This window comes from Pan troglodytes, chromosome X, assembly GCF_028858775.2.
Source record: "Pan troglodytes isolate AG18354 chromosome X, NHGRI_mPanTro3-v2.0_pri, whole genome shotgun sequence".
In the NCBI taxonomy this organism is placed as follows: domain Eukaryota; kingdom Metazoa; phylum Chordata; class Mammalia; order Primates; family Hominidae; genus Pan; species Pan troglodytes.
The window spans coordinates 14376146-14402485 of NC_072421.2; the positions used below are offsets into that span (position 1 = coordinate 14376146).

At 41.1% G+C, this 26340-nt stretch overlaps 1 protein-coding gene across 7 annotated transcripts in view; it reads right to left on the minus strand.

The window, feature by feature from the left end:
* Positions 1-26340, minus strand: part of GPM6B (glycoprotein M6B) — a 167785-nt gene that overhangs the window by 28768 nt on the left and 112677 nt on the right. For 2 of the 7 annotated variants that reach the window (XM_003317354.5, XM_003317352.6), the window contains exons 1-2: positions 17121-17370; positions 7939-8058 (exon numbers count right to left, since the gene is read on the minus strand). The exons of 2 other annotated variants lie outside the window; for them this stretch is intronic. In XM_003317354.5, the coding sequence (XP_003317402.1) occupies positions 7939-8058; positions 17121-17181 (181 nt within the window). In that variant the 5' untranslated portion in view covers positions 17182-17370. Of the gene's footprint in view, positions 1-7938; positions 8059-17120; positions 17474-26340 lie in introns of those variants that run through there. 3 more of the 7 variants (XM_009438781.4, XM_003317350.6, XM_009438780.3) reach the window with 2 other exon arrangements.

A 26340-nucleotide genomic window follows, 5' to 3' on the forward strand; every position in this document is an offset into this window, starting at 1 on the left:
GACCTCTGCTCACAGAGAGCTTAGAGTCTAGTACCTCAGGAAGGCCGTCAAACACCTGCCAGGTACTCATTTAACCCAGGATACATTCTCTGAGAGGTGAGGCTTTGAGAAAGTGAAGAGGTTATGATCATTAAGGAGATGGAGGATGCATTTGCACTGTGAAATGTTTATACAGACTGTGGCAGGCAGCTAAGACACCACCCCCAATGATCCCCATAAACCTACATTCATGGCCTTGTGTAATTCCTTCCCCTGAATGTGGGCTGGACCTAGTAGCTTACTTCTTAGGACTAGAATATGGCAAAAGTGATGAGATGTCACTTCCCTGATTAGGTTTCAAAAAATTGACTTCTGTCCTGTTAGCATTGTCTCTCTGGCTGGCACATTTTCTTACCTGCTCACTTGCTCTCTCTATCTGATGAAGTCATGTGCTATGTCATGAAGTAGCTATGGAGAGCCCACACATGGAAAAAAATCAAGGGAGGTTTTAGGCCAACAGCTTGTGAGGAACTGAGGCCCTCAGTCCCAAAGTAACCAAGTCCTGCCAGTAGCCACATGAATGAGCTTGGAAGTGGATCCTTCCCCAGTTAGGCCTTCAGATGAGACTGAAATCTCATTAGAGTTTCTGAGACAGCTAAGCTGAGCCCAGACTCCTGACCTAAGGAAGCCGAGATAATATACATTTTTATTTCTAGCCACTATGTTTTGGAGGAATTTGTTATGCAACAATTGATAACACAGCCTGAGCTCTGATGTTTGCCTACAGCTTTACAATATAATGTTTTTGCATTGGCTCTTATACACAAAGATATAGTGGCAATAGCGAAACATTACTTCAAGAGGAATTTACTTCAAATTCAATAGTACTGTCTGCTAAGGATGCGGAGGTTTGACTTTGAGCATCTTAACTGTAAATACATATACAGGTTGAACATATACATACACAGGCTGAACTGAAACGATACTTTACCAAAGATGTTATAATGAGGGGTTATGGCCTTCTATGTATATAGCAGTGGTGGTCAAACTTTACTGTGCATTAGAATTGCCTGGGGGAGCTTCTTAAAATGGGCCAAATTTCTGGGACCCATCGCAGAGAGGGTAGGTGGGGACTGGGAATCTGATTTTTCTTTTTAAGAGATCGGGTCTTGCTATGTTGCCCAGGCTGAACTTGAACTTCTGGGCTCAAGTGATCCTCCTGCCTTAGCCTCCCAAGTAGCTGGGACTACAGATGTGTGCCACCATGCCCATATGAAATCTGAATTTTTAACCAGCATTCTTGGCGATTCCGATTCAGGGCATTGGAACCTCATACTTTGGAAAAAAAAAAAAAAGAAAGAAATGATCCCCAACACTACATTTAGTAAACCACAAATATCTTTTCTATACACAGGAAATAAAACTTGCTAAAGTGCACTGAATAGAACACTAGATGAAAGTAGCTCACAGTATCCACTTAACGGGACTTGGTTTATTATGGGAAAACTCAGAGAAGGACCTGAAAGAGGCCAGAGGGGCTGAGCTTCTAGAAAGTACCAAGAAATTCTCTGAAGAAGGGCTGAGCCTTAGTTGACAGCCTGTGAGCAGGGAGTCCCTATTCCCCACAGAGAACAAGGATTCTGGGGCCTGGAGGGCAGAGGATGAGGGATGTTTGATGGAGAAGATTTTAGGAAACTGAGTGCCGAGCAAAGTTTTTAGGTGTTGCCTAACATCAGTAGATAGAGTATTGCATTTTGACACACTTTGCAAATTCTAATTCAAGGATTGGCAATTGTTTTCTGTAAAGGACCAGATGGCAAATATTTTTGGCTTTGCAGGGTGTATAGTTGCAGCTTCTCAACTCTGCTAGTGGAGTACGAAAGCAGCCACAGACAATCAAATGGGCCTGGCTGGTTCCGATAACACTTTCTTTACAAAAACAGTGGGTGGCATCACCAGCCTCGTCTGTCAAATCCTCACAGGAATGTCGATTTATTGCCACTGGGAAACAGCACATGAATATAAACAAAGTTTTCTCAAGACACAGGAAGTCTTGTTTCGATCCCATTACCTCTCCTACCAGCCTGACATTTCACCCCTAGAGCTGGTCGTTGGGGGTGAAAGCATTGTTCATGGAAGTCTCCAGAAAATACAAGCATGATGATCTTCAGAGGAAGATTTGTCCCACCTAAATGACTCTGACACCCAGAGCATTCCGTTTAGTACAAAAGCCAATTCATATAAGCTTTTCATAGACGTGGACGCACTCAGGGGGTGGGGGTATATGTGGCTTATTTGGGAGTGAACTTCAGCACCCAAAAGGACACAGCCTGAGGAGGTGGGAAGACCTAAGTGGCTGATTTCAGCTACTCCCCAGCTATTTCAGAGTAATTCCAGTTACCTCTAAGGGTGGCAAAAGATTTCAAAGCAAAATTAATTTCAATGGACTCTAGTTAGATTTATATGAAAACATATAACATAAGGGACATTTCAAAGGCAGCAAAGACCAGATGACACTACTTCTCAAAGACCGAGAAGTACTCAGTCTTGAATAATCCAAGTCAGTGTCCCTACAATCAGACATGTCTGACAGAAAGCCCGAGATCAACACTCAATACTCATCGATCTGCTTTTTATCTCTGCTTTCTCTGTCTGCCTACTCTAAGGTGAGAAGCAAAGGTGAGACCAAAAGACAAAGGGAGCTGATATGTCACAGACACAGTAAGCCATTGTTACATAATCAGGTGCTAATCACAGACTAACAATATAGCGCATAAACAATGGAACGTTCAAAAACAATCAAGAAATTACTTATATCGATAAGTATTTGTTTACAGCTATATATAAATTATTTTATATATATATATATAAAGACTGCCATAGCAGTCAGTAAATAAACTATAAAATCGTTAACTGCTGTATATGGCACTTTTTTGGTGAAAACTGCAGGTGCTTTGAAAATGAAAGAATTGATACATTTCAGAAAACAAAAGGCAAAGTACTCTAAAAATCTCAGGGACTTTACAGCATGAGCCTGAGCTACAATGTGCTTCCACTGTGTTCACCATTTACCTCTATGCAATCAGAAATATCTTGAGTAACTGGAAGGCATCAGACAGACTGAGAGTACCCACTGGCTTAGGCTGGATAAGCTACAAAAGCTTCTGCAACCAGCCTCTGGGGACAGAATGATACCACCAGCAGAACCCACACGGCACGACCAGACTGTCATTTATGGTCGACACCCAACTATGGCCAGAGGTGGAATGGTACACGCAGAAGGATTAAGGGTTTTTCTTCCCCCTTAAAATACATTTCAAGTGGTTTGGGAGAAGACCTCGAACTTAGTGGCCTTACAACCTTAGGTTAGGAAAGAGTGACACTAAAGAACAATGACAAAAATCCAGTAGCATTTCCCAGGACTTATAGGTACAGGTGTCCCTCTACAAAGCAGATCAGTGAGAGAGAAGTCCCAGGCTCAGCCTAGAAGGGGGCCAAGGGATAAAGTCTGCAGTTCCCAGGAGCCAGCCTGTGGTTACATCTGGGCAGACAAGGTGCAACATGAGTTAACAGCAGTGCTGGGCCCTCCGTCAGTCTGCTACCCGCCCCCACCCCACAACCCCGTGGCGACTCAGGAATCCATTCTCTGTGGTGCAAATCACAACACTTGGGCTTCTTGCTAAATACCAACACTCCGGAGGGCCCTCCTCTCCCGACATCCTCTGTGACAGTCCCTATGTAGAGGGTGTGCTCTTTGTCCCGACTTCTGGAATTATCTGTGGCCATTTTAACTGAAACATCAGAGCATTTTGGATTTGAGAGGGGGAAATTGGTGATATGTGAAGTGGGTGGTTATTCTACTCCTTCCTTGTGAGACTGAATTCTGAATTACAGATTTAACTGTATATAAAGAACCATTCTTAGTCCACTAAAAATGGCAGCCTATATTTAGTCATGGCATCTTGCATGTCACTGGATTATATTAAAGAGGGAGATGAGAGACATTTGAGAATTTCTCCCAAGCTTCCATCAACTACTTTCTCCTCTGGCCCTCACTTTGCCACAAAGAAACAAACCTTTCTCACCTTCACTGCCCCTTCCCCAAACCCCCTCATGAGACAAGCAGGTAAGAGAAGCAAGGTCACTGTTTTTCAAAGCAGCCAGGACTCAACAGATTAATGACTGCCTTGGCATTGCTTAGACATGCCTCTCCCTAAATAGAAACGGAAAGAAGAAAGGATGAATACCTTGAGCAATTCTTTATCTTTTCCAAAGATAAAGATTTCTAGATCTCTTGAGGGTAAATTCACATAATCAATTCCTTCCTGTCTTCTCCCTTCTTGCTCTTGGACCTTGCTCTTAATTACTGCTTCTCAAGCTTTAATGTGCATAGGAACTACCTGGAAGTCTTATGAAAATGCAGATTCTGATTCAGTGGGGCTGGGTGGGACCTGGGACTCTGCATTTCTAACGAGCTCCTGGAGGTGTTGATTCTGCTGGTCCACAGCCCGCACTTGGAATAGAGAATCTAGATTTTCTTAGGCTATCCTCTGGAGCCTGTGTAACACAATCTACAACAGTCTGGAAGTGCTCCCTCCAATGTTAAGCACAATATTCCATTGACTGGAGACTTAGCATGAACTACTTCCTGCTTCATCGCTTGCCTGCATCTCAGACCACCACCTCAGGCCAGGCCCCTAGGGCAGCATCATGGATGGGCGGGGGGGGGGGGGGGGTAGCCCATGTGGCCATATATCATTTCATCTCCTGAAGGCAGAAAAGATGTGGACACTACATGTCCAACGCAGCTAAAAACTGAAAAGGAAAAAGAGATAAGGAAAGAATAACTATCTAACCCCTAAAGATGGAATTCTACTGGGAAGTAGTAGCAAGAAAAAGAAAACCATGAAAAGGACCCTGGAACCATCCTGGAACCGCCATGACCTTTCCAATGGGGAATAAGGAAGTTCCTGGAGAAGGGCAGTCTCCGCTACAGTAACTGCATGAGTGGGAGAGGCATTTTCCTTTGGCAAAAATTTCCTGGTCAGCCTGTATCAAAACCTCTTTTTCCCCCATGGAAAAAGGCTGACAACTCTGCAAAAAAATTAATAAAAAAAAAAAAAGAAAAAAAAAAAAGAGCCATACAGAATTCCCTATTTTTTGCCTCGTACCATCTGGTTGGGGTTGGAGATCTAAGTATAGAATGGCAACGGCATTGATTTAGGACCCAACAAAATCTGTAAGTGTCTGGAAAGGCGATGGCATGGCTGGAGTGGGTCCCTTCACTCTGTGGCCTGCGCTGTAGGCTTTACACTATCACACATAAGGTCTCTGCAGACAGCTCCAGACATTAACAGTCCCCGTGGAGGCATCTTTTTTCCGATTATTTCCATCAATACACACAAAAAGTTAAAACTATGTGTAGGTGGAGATTGTTTCAGGATCTGGGAAGATAATTCTTTAAATCAAATTCAGTGATTTTGTTTCTCCCCCTCAGGCAAGAACCTGTTAGTTCATGGAATTCTCGCTTGCAGTAGTATCACCAGCAACCTGATACTATTAGACTTCCACAATCTTTCATCATATCATTATGGAATTCCAAAAAACTTGAAAAGTAATTTTTTTTTTCTCCCCTAACTCATCTGGCAGCAAAACCTGTTCTGATCTCATCTTCCTTGGTGCCAAAATCTCACCTGAATGGACAAGGAGTTGTTTATAGTCTTGGGCTCTCCAGAAAGATTAATGAGTTAGATCTGCAGAGACACTCAGTGGTAGTATCATGCAGTACATGATGTATGCACTATGTTATCTTTTGGAAACCCAAATTCTTTGGAATTCTGAAAGAAATCAGTTTCAGAAAAACAGAAAATGGAGCCTCGTATTTTTCTTCTCAGCTGCCACTGCTGCTATGAATGCCCAGATTCTGGTGTTTCACCGTAGGATCAAAAGCACACAAATATTATTGCAATGCTTTTACAGGGAACTGCTCAACAAGTGGAGAAAACTCTTCAAGAGCAATTGATAGAGGTTTCTTTTATTCCCCCCCAATAAGATATTGTGTTTATTCTTTACCAGTTTAATGAACTAAAATACAGAAAAGAATAAGTATTTTTCTGGGTTTCCAGCTGGCCTGATGTCATTCAACACTCTTAAAATGAAGACTCTTAAAGACTCTTAAGATGAAGAGGGACTCCTCCCTCAAGCAGTAGTTTCTGATAACTTGGGGGCTTCTTGTCATGTTAAAAAATACCCCTTTCCCCGCTCCCCACCCTTGAATTATGCACATCTCATGGTTTTTTTTGCTGCTTTTTTTTCAAAAGCAGCTTTATTGAGATATAATTTATATTCTATAAAATTCACCTGTTTCAACTATACAATTCAATGATTTTGAGTAAATGTACAGCGTTGTGTGACCATCACCACAATCTAATTTTAGAACATTTTCATCACAGCAAAAATGATCCCTTGTACCCATCTGTAGTTGCTCCCCAATCCTCCCTTCTCTCAGCCTCTGGCAACCACTAATCTACTTCTTATCTCACCAATTCTGTAAATTTAACATAAACAGAGTGGTAGAACATTTGGTCTCTTGTGTCTGGCTTCTTTCACTTAGCATGATGTTTTTGAGGTTCATCCATGTTGTAGCATGCACAAATATTTCATTCCTTTTTATTGCTGAATAGTAGCTATTGTATGGATATATCACGTCTAATGACTTTTTTTAAATCAAGATTCCAGAACCCTCCATATTCTTTATAGGATCCATGAGAATGGATGGCTGATGTCACCTCATGCTCACCCTATTTAGCCAGCGCTGCACAGGCACACACAGAACCAACACCTGATAGCCATAGGACAGATGAAGGAATGCATAACCCAAGACAGAACTAAATCCAACGTCAGATTTCATTTTAATTAACCTGACAACACAATTTAGATTTTAAAGGAAAAGGTTTTATTAATCATGGATTTTATGACTTTGTAATTCAATGGGTAACTTACATTGTACCTTGGGATTGCCCTTTCTGGAGCTGTACCATGCTACATTTACTCCTGAAAAAGTTAGCAAGCATTTGGGAGAAATGTTATGGATTGATGCAAAATCACAGAAATACTTTAAGCCTCTTACTGTGTTTATCCGACCTACCACCAGCCCTTTATGTCTGCATTTTATGTAGTTTGAACTATGGTTGTACACTGGCAAAATCATTGAGTTTTAGCTAACTGAGCTGGGCATTACAACTTGTGTTGGTTTTGGGAACGTGGGAGGTTGGATGTTCATACTGCTTCACCTTTTGCCCCTTCTAGGTCCCCAAATCAGCTGTCGCACACCTCACCCAGATCCAGCACCTAGCGGTTCTGAATGGCCAATGTTCCTCACGAGCAAGGAAAATGGAAACCGGACCCACTGAACCTACCTGATGGGAATCGGGTACATGGTTATCCAATCCTACTTTCACAGCTTTGATTTCTCTTTCTCAAAGGCAATGACTGATGTGAGAGGGTGGTGCAGAGCAGCAGGGCTGGGAAGACATTTGGGGACACTCACAGTACTCTCAGAGCCAAGGCTCCTTGAAGGCCCTGGCCCAGTTCTTGGCCACATGGGGGATGTGGGTGGCCCCCCTCCCCCATTATTGGTTCAGGCATTGGAAATTTCATGGTTAACCAAAGGCATATCTCACTGTACATTGTTCCCTTTGAGAAGAAGTGATTGAAGGTGAAAGAGGGAAGAGGGAAGAAGGAGAAGAAAGTGGAGAAAGATGGGGTGGAATGGAGAGGGAGAGAGAAAAAGAAAGATGATTAAAAAATGTTTATAGGGCGAATTCCACCCATGCCCGTGTGAACAAATTAATGCACCAAGCAAAACATAAAATATCACCAAGCTGCAAGAGCCATTACAAATAATATTAAAGATAACAGTTGACTTGCTATTAGAATTCACCCCAAGGCTGTATTTACCTGGACTGCTCAAGGGGCTAGCCCTGTCCCCCAGGGTTGGCACGGGATGGTACTGGTGGTTCTTTGAGCCTGGGTACATCCAGTGGTACCTGCCAATTTCCATTTCAGCTCTGCTGTTCACTGCCAATTTCAGGTGGCAAAGAGTCAGTGTCTCTATCTCCAGCAAAGATTCTATATCAGCATTTTTATTTATTCTTTACCATAGAAAGGAAATGGGGAGTTTAAAAAATATGCTATTGAAATGCAACCCTTCAGTACCAGCATGATCCATTGAGAATGTCCTCCATTTCTAAATTGAAGTTTATGTAAATCACCAAAATGATCTTTATTTTCTACATCTTTCCCCCCCACACACCATATCCTGCTTCTTAAAATGCTCATTTGGGGAAGATACTATTTATAGTGAAAATTTGGCTTCTCACAATAATATTTTTCTTTCTGTTTCCTTTTCAGACCAACAGAACACTAACAGAGCACTACAATTATTGCCAGCTGCACTAGCAAAGGTGAACGCAGGCTCCCTCTCTGTAAGGGTACCCAGCTCTAGTCCAGAAAACCTGGCAAACAACCCAATGGTCTGCTGTTTCTTGGATGAAATGCTTGTCCTCCCATTGACGTCTGCAGTATTGTCTGTCACCTTATCTTAAACTCAGAACGTCAGAGTCTAGAATGTTCTGGATTAAATCCTGTTCCAATTTTCTCCCATGTGCTATACAGAAAGGGCTACTGGTCTTGGGCTCGAACCACTGCTTAATTACACACATGGTGACAGGTGGCACTCCCTGAGGACTCAGGTCTCTATCTGGTAATATGATACAATATTTCCCACTTCTTAGGGGATTGCAAAGAAAAATACCTACCAATTTGCCTGGCACAGAGTAGGCTTCTCATAAAAGTTAGTTGAATTACAATCTTGAAATCTCAAAGAGATCATAAGGTCGCTATGGCCAGTTTATCTCCGAGAATCCCATAAAACCTAATAAGGGGTTATATCCTCTGGGGCACCACAAATATTTAAGGATTAAAAAAAAAATTGTGCCATTGATGTGGGTAATGATTCCATCAGAAGATCAGGTCATAATGCACCATCTGGCAGCTCAGGTCTCTGAGGAGAAGAACCTACTAAAGCCACAGTGTGAGGCAAGTAAAACCTCACAAAGCCTTTATAAAATCCCAACTCCACTCTCCACAATCTCTGAAAACTTGTAAGGTATTTCAAGTTTGGAAGCAGAAACATGCTTTTCTAGAGTGTTTTAGAAAAAATCTATTTGACTTCAAGGTAAGGTATACGTAACTCATTTAAAACCAGGGTAGGGAGGTACAGAAAAGATGCTGGGATAAGATCAGAACTGCACAATGAAACTATTTTTGTGGTCAATGATGATGACAGCAAAAATTTATGGAGTGCTTATGATGTACTATGCACTGCACTCAGCATGTGGTACTTATTACATTTGTCACAACCACCCTCTGAAATAGGTACTATTATTATTCCATTTTTACAAGGGAACAACCCGAGGGCAAGGAGAAGGTAATGATCACTTGCCCAAGATCTTTCAGCCAGGAGGTAGAGAAGCCTGAATGTGAACCTTAGCAATTTCACTCAAGAGGGCACACTTTGGAAACCACCATACATCCTACTGTGACCTCTGCATGTATTGCAATTTTCTACTCTTCTGCTGAGGCAACAGTTAACCCAATGAGAGTTTTTCTGAGGTGCATTTGCAGTTGAGTTGTGCTTCTGTGTCTCCTAAAGAAACGGTCCAGGTCCTAAGCTACTGATGTTATCTCAGGCTTCTTAAAATTTCTTAACTTTCAGTCTTCCTTAGATTGAGATTTTTGTGGGCTGGGTGCGGTGGCTCACACCTGTAATCCCAGCACTTTGGGAGGCCAAGGCGGGCGGATCACTTGAGGTCAGGAGTTCAAAACCAGCCTGGCCAACATGGTGAAACTCTGTCTCTACTAAAAATAAAAAAAAATAAAAAAATTGGCCAGGTGTGGTGGCTCATGCCTGTAATTCCAACACTTTGGGAGGCCGAGGCAGCCAGATCACCTGAGGTGAGGAGTTTGATACCAGCCTGGCCAACATGGTGAAACCCTGTCTCTACTAAAAATACAAAAATTAGCTGGGCATAGTGGCGCACACTTGTAGTCCCAGCTACCCGGGAGGCTGAGGCAGAAGAATTGCTTGAACCCAGGAGATGGAGGTTGCAGTGAGTTGAGATCGCGCCACTGCATTCCAGCCTGGGCAAAAAAAAAAAAAAAAAAGAGTAAAACTCCATCTCAGGAAAAAAAAAAAAAATTAGCCGGGCATGGTGGCATACGCCTATAGTCCCAGCTACTCTGGAGGCTGAGGCAGGAGAATCACTTAAACCTGGGAGGTGGAGGTTGCAGTGAGCTGAGATCATGCCACTGCACTCCAGCCTGGGTGACAGGGTGAGACTCTGTCTCAAAAAAAGAAAGAAAAAAAACCCCCAAAAAACAGATTTAGATTTTTGCTTTACTGTTCAGGAGATTCTCTCTCAGAAATAGATGTTGCTACATTCTTCAAAGGCAAGAAAACCCAGTGGGGCTGACAGAAAAAAAACAGAAGGTCAAGGCACTTCATGGTATGATCTGATTTCCTCTTGGTAAAGGGGGCTATGAGCCCTCCACATAGACCCCTAAGCAAGAGGATTCTAAGTAGTTCTATCACTTTTGATCTGGAAATTTTTATCCTTTTAAAAAAATTGTCTCTATATACTCAGCACACAGGTGCCCAATAAACGCTGGCTGAATAAATATTTGGTTGAAAGGAAGGGAGCACCCTGGGACCCTGTGGACCAGAAATGGACCTCTAGATCCCCCACCATGCTGACTTTTACCCAAGCCAGGCCATGCAATTCAGGGTATCTCTGCAGAAGATTCATCCATGCTCTGTGCTCATCTCCTCATATGGATGGGATAAGTCTCCAGATGTTCAGGCAAGCAAGCACAGGCTGCTAGGCAATGACAATGAAAAACCATGGACTGCTCAATGTTAACGTGTTTTCTGAGAAAAACATGGCAGCCATGCCTAAGACCCTTAATTCAGGATTAAAAAAAAAAAAAAAAAAAAAAAAAGAATAGATCCAGAAGACACACCGATGGGATCGGCAACTGGATGGATGTGTTCCAAATCCCCTGGACCTACACTTCTGGAGGGGCCTTTTTACAACAGTAAATCTTTAGATATGAAAGAAAAGAAAAATCACTTCTATTTTATATTTTTGAGCCAAATTTAAATAAAGGCATTAAATATAAAGTTATTTATAAAATTTCAAAAAACACAGTATACATTTTAATCCCAAGGACAGGATTCCAACACCTAAAAGGCAGTCACAGGATTCCAAGAGGATGCCTTGGCTCAAAAGGTCTTTTAAAATGTCTTGATTCTGGGCACCTGGAAAGAAATGGGAAAATGGTTTATGCCCTGCAGAGGGAAAACTGCAAAATGTTCCCCCTAAGAGAGTGAAGATAGAGATGAGGTGACCAGTGGTGGCTTATGAAGACAGACACAGCTGTGAGTGGTCATTGCCAAAGGTGGGCATGAAACAAGGGGAAATTGCAAAAAGGAAAGCAAAACAATGCCTTGTTTATTTTTCCCCATTTACTTATTTAATGTAATTTAGTGAGAAGGCTGAACAAATGAACTTCAGACTGTCATGCTTCTTAGCACCTAGGAAATTATCACCGGAAGCAACTAAGTGACAAACACTGAGCTTCCAAGAAAGACCATATTCACTGAGCAAGGTCTTTCAAAGCTATATTTATTATCCTTCATTTTTAGCTATTATTTAAAATATTAAGGAATGCCATAACAATGCTATAAATATAGTAAAGGTTGGTAAATTATAGCCATCTGTTTTTATTTATAAGGTTTTATTGGAACACAGTTGCACCCATTTGTTTACATACTATCTAGGGCTGCTTTCATGCTATAGTGGCAGATTTGAATAGTTACAACAGACACTGAGTGGTCTGCAGCACCTAAAATATTTACTATCTGACCTTTACGGAAAAAGTGTGTTGACCCTTGATTTTAAATATACCATAGTAAGGCTTGGCTACATAAAGCAGTTAATGCAATTGATAAAATCAGCTTATCAAATAGGAAATTATTACATTTTCTCTTATACACTCTTTGACGAGAAATATCACTCAGCTGGCTAAGGATCAAAATTCTCGTCTATGGCATTTTGTCTGCTATTTAATCTGCCACCAATCAGCAAAATTATTATTAAAACCAAGATTATACTACCCCTAATGGTCCCTACGATGACTTAGCACCCTTGTACTCCTGTAACGTGAGCTGAAGGGACAGAGGAAGAATGACATTTCAAAGGAGAACACTTTTTTTTTCTTTTTTTTTTTTTTTTTTTTTTGAGACAGAGTCTCGCTCTGTCACCCAGGCTGGAGTGCAGCGGCACTATCTCGGCTCACTGCAACCTCCGCCTCTCGGGTTCACGCCATTCTCCTGCCTCAGCCTCCTGAGTAGCTGGGATTACAGGCACACGCCACCACGCCCGGCTAATTTTGTTTTTGTATTTTTAGTAGAGACTGGGTTTCACCATGTTAGCCAGGATGGTCTTGATCTCTTGACCTCTTGATCCGCCCGCCTCGGCCTCCCAAAGTGGTGGGATTACAGGCATGAGCCACCACACCCGGCAGAGAACACCATTAAACGAATCAATGAATGAACAACAAAGCACATTTGTGAAACTGGGATTGTAACCTTCCTCTCTTAAAAACAGTCGGTGTGGTCACTTTCTTCCTCCATTCCATGGCCATCCCTACTCCTGGCCAACTATCTCCCATGTATGTACATTTGGTCCAAAGGAGAAAAAAGCGAGAGTGTCTTTGTAACAATCCAATCCAATCCATCACAGTCACAGAGAGGGGAAGTTTAAGTCATGGGGACACTGGTTATTTTGCATGTTCTCAGATACATCAAGACTAAGTCACTTTATTAAGATCATTTAGTCTAAATTGACCCTGTACTTCCAAATAACAGAGAAATGTGATCTTGAAAATCATAATAATCTTAATTCAGGGTTTACACTCAATTTCAGGGAAGGCAAATCTAAATTTCCAAAAATGGCCCAGAATTCTTTTTCTAACGAAATAGCAAGGCCAAGTCTTTAAAAAAATCCTAATGGAATTAATAATGTAAAAGTAGAAGATGTACCAAATGGCTCGTTGAGATCTTTTCCACATTTAAATGTTCTAAAAAAAAAAAAAAAAAAAATCAAAGGAAGCTGTATCATACCTACCACATATGTTCCGCACCATCTGGCCAGCCACTTTTCTCTACAGCCTATTCCCCAGACACCAACTCTTCAGATGTCCACCTTGGCAAATTCTTACAGATAATAACTGCATCTAAAACTTCCTCTGTACCATATTTATATAGCCAAGTTAGAAAATGTCAACACAAATTTCAAAATGCAATAATTGGCAGATCATCAGGAATAGTGTGATGTGTGTTATGTGTCCCTTTGGGTTTTTAATCACACAAGTCGTATATTCTAGAGGAGTGCTTTTCTTCCTAAACGAAAAATGAGAGCCAAAAGTGCATACATTTTGCTAAATTAAAAAAAAAACATAAGAAATTGTATCTATTTGATCAAAAAGATTAAAATAGATGTATTAATTTTTTAAGGAAGTCAATAATTTAAATTCATTTCTTACTTTGACTATATCCTGTAATTTATTTTAAATTACACATTGTTTCCCATTCACTATATTTTTCTTCCTGTGTGGTTAGGAATTTAATTTGATGCCTGTAATTTATTTCAGCAATGATTCATAGGAAGTTAACTAACCTGACTGTAATTGTTTCAGTAGAATTCAATTACCTACATATAATGAAAATAATTTTCATAACAGATAGATTTTTCCCCCATAATAGAGCATACAAAGTTGTTATGATTCAATTGTTTTTCTACTCAGTGATTATCCACTCTCAGCAATTTCAGATGCATTTATTTTCACAAATGAAATGACAACAAGTAATACTCCACTGAAATCAATGGAAACCGACTCTCCATCTTTTTATTATTGGGTTCCATGATCTATTTCTTTTGATTCTGTCTTATTCATTTCCTCTGCTTATTCCATGTCAGTGAATCTGCTTACTCAATCTTCACACTTTAATGCTTTTAATTTAAAAACTATCATTTGTAATAATTTGGCATTTCTTACATCCATCTAAGAAAATCTGCTTGTTTTCCTTAAAAATCCCTAAATATCTACTAAATACTTCTTGTGAATTTTGGTATCTGGTAGCATGCTGTGATGAAAACTATGAGACTGAAAAAACACAAATGCTTTCCTTTTTTAAGGACATGTTAATTTTGTCTAAAGTAGAAACAAAGTCATTGTGATTAAGTTTAAAGAAAGAGCTCTCTTTGTAGGAGTTAGTGAATCACAATAGCTGGGTTGTGTTGTCCCGCTGAAACTCCCAGGAAAGATCCCAACTAGAAAAGCAAGGTCAATTTATAAAGCTAAGTTTAATTTACATTCTTAGTTTTTAATAGACACTGAAATAATTATCCAAAGATATTAATTCACATGCTATTGGGTATTAGCCATTGGGCAATAATGCCCCAAATTAAGAGACAGGCATCACTCCATCACCAACCATTGAAAACAGATGGGAAAGGAGAAACACAGGAAAAAAAAATATATGTGCATAAAAAACTCTGCGTAAAGTGACAAAATTTACAGGATTAAATTTAATGAATAAAATCCTTTGCTGAAAGGCTTAAAAGAAAAACATAAAAAACGGATCCACCAGCTCAAGAATTATATAACACATTCTATAAATAATTATGTCAAGTTTTCAAATGTTAATTTCAATGGAAAAATAATTTTTTAATAAACTTAAAGTTAAATCTGAAGGAATACTGATGTGACAATCACGCAGAAACATTTGTGGCTATCATTTTATCCTATGTGTACCTTAATGATGATGGGTGAGCAAATTGGGAAACTACAAAGTGTCTTGTGTGGGCTTTGATTTTGTGTAGCCAGCAAATGAACTTGTTCATCTAAATGCAGATTAGATAAGCCACCCTCCAGATCAACAATTATGGTGGGTCACACAACAATCACAACCCCTCTTGCTGTAGATCAGGAAAAACAAATCCCCTGGCTTGTATTCTTATTCAAGCATGTACCATACATGTCACACTAGCTTCTGGTAGTGTGATATTTTTGAATTATTTAACAAGCAGCTAGTGTTTATACATTTAGGTAATTTTTAAAGTTCCTTCGGAAATTATCTTTTGCTTCTAATTTTGTCTCTAAAATCACAACTAATGACTTTTCATATACAGGTTGTCAGGGATGTACTAGCTACCTGTAGATCTGTTATTAAATAAGATTTAATTGACATAAAATAATAGCAGTCCATAAGACTAAGTGATAAGATACACAGTTGTGTAGTAATGATTTTATATTGGTTCTATGACCTTTGCTTCCTTTCAGAGAGAAATTTAAAAAAGGGATTTTTTTGCAAAGACCAAAACGGTTTTATCTGCCATGGTTGAATACCACATTAATAAAAATTAAAAGTATGTACTAAGTAAAATCATCATTTTAGGATAAAATCGTGATAGGCTTCCTTGGAACAATGCTATTACATTATCATGCCCCGACAACATGCAATCAACTTAGTCTCTAGTCATCATGGAAAAAACTTTGATCTCACTTCTTCATCTTGATAAATATTCCCAAGAGCTTCTCTTATAGCTATTTGGTCATTGATGAAGATTTTTTTTTTAAAGACACACAAGAAAATACAGGCTGGGTTTTTGGTGGGGAGGTGTAGATTTGGTAAGAGGATTGAACTAAACAAACGATTTTAAAATTAAGGTGCTATGTACTTAATGCCACTGAATCGTATACTTAAAATGGTAAATTTTATGTTATGTGTATTGTGTGATACCTAAAAAAATTAATTTAAAAAGTAAAATTGCTCTGTTTAGGATAAAATATTATTGTGTACCAAAGAAATTTTATATAAAAACAAGCAGTCTTTACCCCAGCATACTGTGAAGCTGAAGTACATGTAATTGCCGTTTTTGTAGGTTTAAAATGGTTGACTATCAGCAATTTCATATGGTTCAGCCTGTATCTTTATAAATAAAACGAAGTTTTGTCCCCGTACTGGAGAATTACTCTTTAGTGACTATCAGTGGACGCAAGGGCTGTGAGAAATAACCTTAGCATGATGGCTTTTTATATTAGAGCCACTGCGGTTACAGAATATGTTTTTGGGCATTTATGACAGTCTATGACTTTGAGTGAGGGAAAATTACAATGCAGTGAGATCCATTAACCTAACAGTGGCTGAGTCGATTCTATGGGACATCAAACTTGAAATCAGTCATTATTTAGAAAAAAGAGATTAATTTTAGTTCCTACTTTCTGCCATTTTCTTACTGCAAAAACACTTTATTCCTCCAAAAAACCATTCTGCATATGAAAATTGTGGTACATTCTAAGATTCTCTTTAAGAAATAGGACCTTTATCAATTTTCTTCCCCCCAGTCTCCAAGTCATAATTAGCAGAAGATCCCCCGCCCTGCCTTTCCATCAGCACTGGGTGACAGAGCTGATGTCCCCTCTCTGAAGCTCCAACTGTAAATGATTATTACATGTCGTAGTCAGGGCCTGATACAAGAAAGAGCAATCATATTAGAATGAGAAAATTAGAGAATGCCCAAATCACTACAGCATTAGCGGAACCAAAGCAGAATTAACATGCATGCCCCTCCAGTTCCTCCTCAGCATTAGCAGAAAACTACACATTCCACGTTCCTGGAATATAACATGCAGGACACAAGACCTAAGTTACGATTAATTATATTAATAAAAAAAGACAGTTTCCCCAATGCATCAGCCCAAGGTGACAAACTATAGACATCCCTCTATGAAATATCACGTCGGTAGAAAGATTTGGAACAGGAATGGATTGAAGAAAGGCTGCTCTATTAATTTAACATCAGCCCACAGGAAAAAAATCAACCCTGAAAGCAAGACCATGCCATAGGGATTGTCTCAGAGCCATTTTAAAAGAGAGACAAAACCCAGCTAACCCTTTTTAAGCACCCCCCAGTGAAAAGCTTTAAACAGGCTATTGTCAGAGCGCTGGGTACCTTTTCTCTCTTGGCTTTGTTCAGTATTTTCCTCGGCTGCAGTTTCCATGGCTGGCTTCATACCATCCACCAAAAATGCTTTTCCCCCTGTTCCCCCCAACACACACTTGTTTTTCCTCCTCTTCCTTTTCTTTTGGACTCCCCTCCGTCTCTTATTTACACCCGTCTGATTGAGAGGCTCTGTTCTTCACTACAGTAGATTACAGTCCCTTCCAAGATGCAAAAGTCTTGTCAGCGTCAATTTCGCTCTGCCTACTGGTCCATAAAGACAGCTGCCAAGGGGCAGGCAGCCATACGTCACCGAGGATCCCAGTTAGAAAACAGCCATTTGGCACCCGGTGGTGCCTACAGTCTCAATGTGGCTCCGGTGGGAGTTGGGGGTAGGGGGGTGGGGGAGAAGGACCTGCTCCCCACCGGGCTCTTCCTCCTTGCTCTCTTTCTTAAGATCTCAATCTCGATCTCTCTCTCTCTCTCTTTCTCCCCACCTCATTTCTTCTAGCCAAGTACACCCAATGAATGCTAATTAATTCTCCCAGGAAAAAATAGATTTGTGACATCAGAGGAGGGGATGTGAAGGAGAAAGAAAAGAGCCCCCTCCCACCACGTGACTTTGTTGGTCGACAGCAATATATGTCGTCTCTAAGGAGAATGCATGTCTTTGCATAGGCATGACACTTTCTTTCCTGTGTGGTCCATTTATGATGTATCAGTTTATTTCATTTATCCCTCGACCCTGGCAAAACATATTCAAAGGACGTGCCCATAGTCTCTATTTACTTTCTTAAATATTTGTCTTTCATACAATTTCTAGATAAGTACATTGCTTTTTAAAAATATAAATTAAAGAGAGGGAGAAAATACATTAGAGGGAAGAAAACTCAAACATGGATTTAACGATAGCAATGTAGCAATTTGTTATTAGAACCCACTCCCTTGTCTATAGTTAATATACATGATAGTAAGAGAAACTCAAGCCTAATTTGTAAAAAGGCACCCTTCCTTATTTAAAAATAAGCATAACATGTTCACAAGTATATCTAGCTGACATTTTGGTAGTTTCTTGGAATGAAAATCAAAATAGTTTTTTAATCGGATATGGTTATTTCTACATGGAGTTTTACTCATTAGAATTCCTCGCTCCAAATCGAAGGGGTGTTTTCAAGAGCTCTCTAAATATTCAACATAAAGGCTAGTATACCAATAATGATTTGCCTTCTTGCATACCCAGATACCATGAGGCCAACATTCTCAACCCATACCAACATATAAGCCTTTATCATGATTATGAGCCATGTTTCCAAGCATCACTAATTTCTGCACCATTTTTTATGCATTTGGCTGACCAACTGGCCTTCGCCGTCCCTATAAAAAATGAGAGAGACTCAAGTCAAATACAGGGATGACCACTGATAGGATTCCCAGATCATGAATAGTCTGCTAGTTCGTTGGGCTTAACACTTATCTTGGAAGCAAACATAAAGACAAGTTGGAGACCACCCTCTCCTAAAATCACTCTCCTAAGTTTTGATGGTTTCTTGCTCAACTCCTTGAAAAAAAAGTATAAGGTACTGAATCAAAATCTTCTAAAAACCTGATCTTTTAATACCTTGGTTTTAGATAATCCCTCAAACCTTCTTATATTTAGAACTTCTAGATGTGTTACAGTCGAGAAGATTTTGAAAACCAGTTTAGCTTGTTTCAACATTTAATTTTACATCTTGCTTTTCCCTTTACCATTGTCTTAGAAGACCACGCCCACAATCAAATATGTATTCCCTCAAATTAAGGCCCCAGCCAATTTTATTGTCTCCTGGTCAGGGGATTGAGAAGTATGGCAGCCTAAAACCACAGACTTTAGAAAAAAGATTCGTTTGTGATATAATTATTTCCATGGGAAAACCCTATGGTGTGTCCGGATAGGACAGTCTTAGACATTTTTTGCAAAGACTACTTAGGTCCATTCAAATATAGAAAGGTGGCAAGTGTTGGTATGTAACAGGCTTGCTTTCCCAGCAGTTCGAATGAGAATTAAAACCAAAACAAAATTCAATTCAGCACAAAAGAGGACACTGTGATTAGCTGTTATTGGTTTTTAAAGTGTCCAGCAAAATCATCTGATTATAGAACCAGCAGATCCTAATAATTTTTTGGCTGTTGCTTAAGAATATTATTTTAATAGTGATGCTGCTGAAAAGGCAGAATATGAAAGACATTCTTAATTTAAGAACAACTCTAGTTCTATATCGAGATCAAAACCATTAGACAAAATATTCACACATCCTCCAGTCGATACCTGCACCTACTTTCCGCCTGAAAAACTACATGGAAATGAGCAATTCATCACTTTTGCCTTATTCACAACTTCATCATTTTCTTTTCACTAGGATAATGTATTACAATTCTAGAAATTACCATTATATCACTTTATAACAGCCTCAAGATCTCACTGATGTTTATGATAAACCATTTGAAAAACAATTGTCAAGAGGAAGAGAGAAGAGTATTGCTTATTACATTTCTGAGATATGCATCCATTTTTGGCCAGAAAAGTTCTATATGTAGAAGTAGGATGGAAAATGTCTTCCAGAGCTGAAAATATTTCTTTGAGCCCCATGCTCTAAGGCAGTCTGGTTGAAGGTAAGAACACTTCTGAAAGCCAAAACAGGAATACAAAATACTGAACAAAACAGATTAGAATAAACATATGAAATTGCTGATATTGACCAAGAAAAACAGCAGTTTCACGTGGTTTGACTTATATGTTTGTAAGTCTTCTGTATAATTGCAGCCAGCTCAGTAAACATGCATGAAGTAACCTCCCTAGTGCCAACATCTACAAGCAGCACAGACATGCACAAGTGACGATGCCTGTCTCCAGGTAACCCACGGCTAATGGGACACAGAAAACTCTTCTAAAACAGGGTGCTCCTGCCTGCCACAAGCACTATGGTATCACAACAAAGAAAATGGATGGAGGGGGAAGAGAATTTGAAAAAAGCTTTGCAGAGTTGAGTTGGCTATTGCAGTAATGCTTAGAAACCTGCTGGGTAGGGTAGGGAAGGGAAAAGTAGGAAAGAGGAACGGAAAGAGTTCTAGGAAAAACTGAAGGGCATATGAGAGGAAAAAGAGGGTACTGTCAAAGGGTCAGGAAGTGATTTTTCTGACAGAGGGACTGAAGGGAGATGGCTGAGCCAGTAGGTTGGGAACCAGGTAGGTTGAACACCTTGCTAGCCCTGGAGGCAGTAGGTAGAGATAGAAGGCTCAAGAGCAGAGCTGATCGTGCTTTACAAAGGTCATTCTATTGGTAATGTGGAAGACAGGGTGGGTGGAGTATGATGAGACTAGAGGCTGGCAAACTAGTCAGGAGTCTCCTGAAACAGTACCAGTAAGAGATAGTGTGAACCTGAACTATGGCACGGGGAGGAAGTGAGGACCCAGATGTCATCGGATTAGATCTGTATGAGTAGAGGTGGAGGAGGATTTGAAGGGGAGGCTAGAGTTTCTAGCTTGGGTGAATGAGGAGATGGTCATGCTGGGAACCAATATGGGGAACCAAAGAGAAGGAAGAAGTTTGGTAGGGGAGATTATCAAGCGTGGTTGAAGGTGCTCTTAGGACATCCTGCAGGGACTAAGAGGCATTCAGGAATATGGCTCCAGAGGAGAGGAGCTGGCCAGAGAGCAGCATCCGGGAGTCTTCAGTGTGGAGGTAGCCCTGGGAGTACAAGAAGCCCAGTTCTGCTCAAATGCCATCTTCTCAGGGGACTCTCCCTGACTCTTGTCTAAAATAGCAGCCCTGACATTCCTGGTCCCCTTAATCTGGATTTGAGTTTCATCATAGCTTTAACCACGACTCAACACTGTTATTCACTTATTTGTTCATCACTTCCCATCCTCCTAGAATACAGGCTCCTTAAAGGCAGAAATTGTTGTCTTATTCTCCACTGCATTCTAAGAGCTCTTGGAACACTTCTGGGCACATAGCGGGTTCTCAACAAAATCTATTTTAAATGAATGTTAAACAACCAGGGAGAGATACAGATTTCAAGTATGCCAAGATTAGAGCTTAGGGTACACTACCTTTTAAATGTAAAGGTAAAGGAAAAACTTTAAAAAGAGGGTAAAAGAAACAAAGAAGGACAAATTAGAAAACGAGGGAAATGAGACCAAAGTGGAATCATGAAATTCGAGAAAGGTTCTGTGAAGGGCATCAAGTTAACAGTGTAAAATAGTGTCAAATACCATAAAAGGAGGAAAAAGGATGAGGACTAGCAAGCAGAAAGGAGTTTTACCACCAAATAGCCTTTGGAACTTCTGTGAGAAGGCTGAATGATGGGGAAGGATATAACACTTCCCAGTCTCTTTCACGATCACCCTCAAAATAGGAGGCTCCCAAGGTCCAGTTGACATGTTAAACTCATACATAGGGCTTTGGCTGATGCCTGTACATCTTGGCCCTGTTTTTAACCTGGCAAGATCATATTGGATTTTTCTTCTGTGATCTATTACATTAATGATCTTCCCAGATTTGTTCTGTTTCCAAGTATAGTAAATATGCTTTGTGTGTCTGGGATTCAAATCATTGATAGAAATGTTGAACACAACAAGACCAAGGTGAGGGAATCCCATGTAGACCTCTATGGACATCGTCCTGGTCAGTTGGCTGGTTCATTCTTTCATTTCTTTGTTCATTCATTCGTTTATTCATCCAAGATTCATTAAGCACCTATTAAAGGCCAGAAATCAAATCAGTTTTTTTTTCTTTTTCTTTTTTGAGACGGAGTTTTGCTCTTGTTGCCTAGGCTGGAGTGCAATGGCGTGATCTCGGCTCACTGCAACCTCCGCCTCCCGGGTTCAAGTGATTCTCCTGCCTCAGCCTCCCAAGTAGCTGGGATTACAGGCATGCACCACCACCCTGGCTAATTTTGTACTTTTAGTAGAGACGGCGTTTCTCCACGTTGGTCAGGCTGGTCTTGAGCTCCTGACCTCAGGTGATCCGCCTGCCTCAGCCTCCCAAAGTGCTGGGATTACAGGCATAAGCCATCGTGCCGGACCCGAATCACTATTCTATGCTAATATGACTATGACTGTTCAGCTGACCGAGAATTCATCAAGTTGCATAATGATATACTGACACATCCTTATCCTAGTCACATAGCTAGCAAAGACTTTGTCAAATGCCTCCTTCCAACTTTCTAGGATGATATTTTAGGTTTCTTCTGGCTTTTGAAGGACTCCTCAGGGGGCAGTCATTAATCAGAAGGAGGGATGTTTCCACATTCTTTCTAACTACTAATACCTCTGCAATTTTGGTGTTTCATGGAACATTTAAGCAACAAGAAACACCCTGGCATAATCCTTCCTTATTGCCCCTCAAAGGAAATCAATACCCAGAACAAGCTCACACCTCCCTCAACAAATTTTCTTTTTCTCTTCAAGCCCCATTACACAGCAATTTTTCTTTTTTCTAAATTGTAAATAAATTGTGCTTAAAATAAGTTTGTGTTAAGTGACTCCTATTTTTTTTTTTTCTTTTTCTGAGACGGAGTTTCGCGCTGTTGCCCAGGCTGGAGTACAGTGGTGCAATCTCGGCTCACTGTAACCTCTGCCTCCCAGGTTCAAGCGATTCTCCTGCTTCAGCCTCCCCAGTCGCTGGGACTACAGGCGTGGGGCCACCACGCCCAGCTAATTTTTTTTTTTTTTTGTATTTTTAGTAGTGGTGGGGTTTCACCATATTGGCCAGACGTTCTCAAACTCCTGACCTCAGGTGATCTGCCCACCTTGGCTTCCCAAAGTGCTGGGATTACAGACATGAGTCACCACGCCTGGTCTTGTGACTCCTATTTTCACACTGCTCCCCATGACAAAATCAAAGATGTGTTCTGGTATCAAATACATCGGCCCTCTGTCTACTTGGAGAAAACAGAATGATGAATACAGCAAGAATTCTTAAATAGGAGACAGAAAAGATACTTTTTATATAAAGTAGCAATGATATTCAACATATTAATAATTCTGTGATGTTAAAAATGCTGCATACATTTAAAAACACAGAAACTGGACACATAGCATGGAGCCAGGAATTTAGAATGTGATTGTCTACATTTGGGTCCTTTCCATAATCAGAATTTCCCAAAGCTTTATCAATTTGGCAAAGACTTTGTCCTCCATTACCGGAATTAAATTTCTCATTTTTCATCCAATGTGGGTTTTTAAAAAAATATCTTTTGATCCCTTACTCTTTTTAGTTTTTTTCTTCTTGTATTTTCTGAGTACCTCTTGTATATTTGCTATACTTTCCTTTATAGGAAATGACACTGCATAAAGCTAAGAGTTGAAAAGACAAATCAAACTGGTTGGTGTATAGGAAAATGCTTATAAATGGTAAAGCTACGTGAACTATAAGCCATCATTGCTAGTGTTTCTCTTTAATGGTAGAGGTGGAGCCCAGGCAGGTCACTGTCATGAAACTGGCTAACATCGATGACAATGAGCACACATGGAACCTCTGTTAGCCAGTCTCTTCTCAACTTAATCACTTGTTTATTTAACGACTGTCAGTGTCCTCATTAGGAGCCTCAGGAGCCACCAAAACAGTGATTGCTGAGTTTGGCAAAAGCCAACTTGAGTTGTAATGACCCTTTCTCTCCTGACAAAAACATTCCACTGAACCTCTTTTTTTTTTTTTTTTTTTTTTTTTTTGACAGAGTCCTGATCTGTTGCCCAGGCTGGAGTGCAGTGACATGATCTCGGCTCCCTGCAACCTCTGCCTCTCGAGTTCAAGCGATTCTCCTGCCACAGCCTCCCAAATAGCTGGGACTACAGGCGTGTGCCACCATGCCCAGCTAACTTTTGTATTTTTAGTAGAGAAGGGTTTTTGCCATGTTGGCCAGGCTGGTCTCAAACTCCTGACCTCAAGTGATCCGCCTGCCTCAGCCTCCCAAAGTGCTGCGATTAGGCATGAGCCACCGCACCCAGCTTCCACTGAACCTCATTTTCAAAAGGAGAGCAAGAGAATAAGTTTGGCACCAGCAGGCTGAGGCTTCCTGTGATTGAAACTGGTGCTGCATGAAAAGTTTCAACATACTGGGCTGCCAAATGGGCACAGCACAGGCAGTACTGCGGCATGAGGGGGCATGTGCCTCCTCAGCACTGGTGTCTACTGCATCTGTCTGTCCCAAAGTCAAGGTCGGTATTGCTGCTCCTCTCCTCGCTCTTAAATCAGGATTGCTCCACCTTGGCACTAGTGATGTTTGGGGCTGGATCATTATTGTGAGGCTGTCTTGGGCATTGTGGATGTGTAACAGCATCCCTGGCCTCTACTCAGTAGATGCCAGGAGCACCACCCCTGTTCTGATGACCTAAAATGTTTCTAAACACTGCCAAGTGTCTCCTGGAGGGTAATATCATCCCCAGTTGAGAACCATTGCCTTAGAGCTATCTTTTCTTCCCTAAGCTTCGTCTGGCTATTGTGATATTCTATCAGCAAACGGTTCTCAGGCCTAGCTGTGCACTGGAATCATAGGGGAAGTTTTTAAAATATTGATGCTGGGGCATCACCCCCAGAGATTCTGATTTGACAGATGGGGTTGTGTGGTGGGCATGAGAGCTTTCAAATCTCCCCAGGTAATTCCAATATGCAGCCAACTGCTGGAGGCAGGAGGGAAACAGACAATGTGTGCTACGATGATGGTGATACAATCACAGCTGTTTTAGGAAAATTGTCCAGAGGGCAGCTGGATGGACAGATAGGAGACTGAAGAGGGCAGAGTCAGGGCGACCATACTTGATTAGGGAAGAGGTGGGGACTGCATACTCAGCTGAGGCAGAAATGAAAAGCTGGGTATTAAGGCAAGAGGGAGAGATTCAGGGTTGATCCTGAGACTTTCAGCTTGGATCCTAAAAGGATAGTGAGTCCCATAGGGAACTGGAGAGATCGGGTGATGTATTGGTTTTCTGGGGCTGCCAGAACAAAGTACCACAAAGTGGGTGGCTTTAAACAACAGAAATTATTCTCTCACAGTTCTGGAGCTGAGAAGTCCAAAGTCAAAGTGTGGGCGGGGCCGTGTTTTCCATGTTTTCTCTGAATGCTCTAGGGGAAGATCCTTTTTTCAGCCTGCAATCCTGACGTTCCTTGGCTTGCAGATGCATCACTCCATCTCTGCCTCCGTCATCACATGGTGTCCTCTCTGTGTGTGTATGTCTGTGTCTCTTCTTATAAGGACACCAGTCACATTGGACTGGGGCCTACCCTCATTGAGTATGACCTCATCTTAACTCGATTATGCCTACAAAGACCCTACTTCCAAATAAGGCCACATTCATAGGTAGCAGGAGTTAGGACTTCAACATATTTTTTGAGGGGGGTGGGGGACACAATCCTACCCACACCAGATAAGGAGAGTGAGAAGGACTATCAAGTTTGGAAGCCATGTGGGTGGTGTCTGTGCAGCTGCTCAACCTAAGCAGAGTTTGGAAATGAAGACTTGAGCGTTACCATCAGCAGAGAGGAACCTATTATCATCACAGGAGTGGGTGGGATGCCAAGGCAGAAGGTACAGAGGAGAAAACCTTTCAGGTGCCTCCTAATTCAGGGGATCTCTAGTGGGAGAACCACCCTCGAAGGACGCACAAGATGTTGGCAAAGATCCAGGACAGGGCCCTGTCACAGAGGAGGAGGGAATTTTAAGAAGGAGGGGGTGTCCCCACAGTCAAGGCAACCAGAAGGCGAGGACATGGCAAAGGCCACTGAAATGGAAAATTCCGATGTCCTTGCCAGCATCAGTGCAAAGCCTGGAATGGAAACCACTTTACAGGGGGGCTACAGAAGTTCGGTTGGGAAGTGAAGAAGAGGAAGCAGGGGCAGCCCACTTTCTAAAGAAATTTGGTGGTGAGGGGAAGGCCAGAGAAAGATGCAGGCAGCTTAAGGAGAAAAACACAGTCAGGAAGAGAGGCCCAAACATGTCTTATGCTGAAAAGGCAGTGACGGCCACTGAAAGACAGGTTTCAAAAGATGCCGGTGAAGATGTACAGATGATGAATGGAGATCACAGGAGAGGAAGAGGGCCAGCTGTGGGTGGCAGGATGTGATGATTCTCCTTCTGAAATGGAAGTGAGGAAGAGGAAATAGAGGGAAAAGGAAAAGTCATCCAACTCCAAGATTTAAGGAATTTCATCTTAGAAGAGGTAGTAGGGATGGAGAGGTTAAAAGGGCAACCTGTCC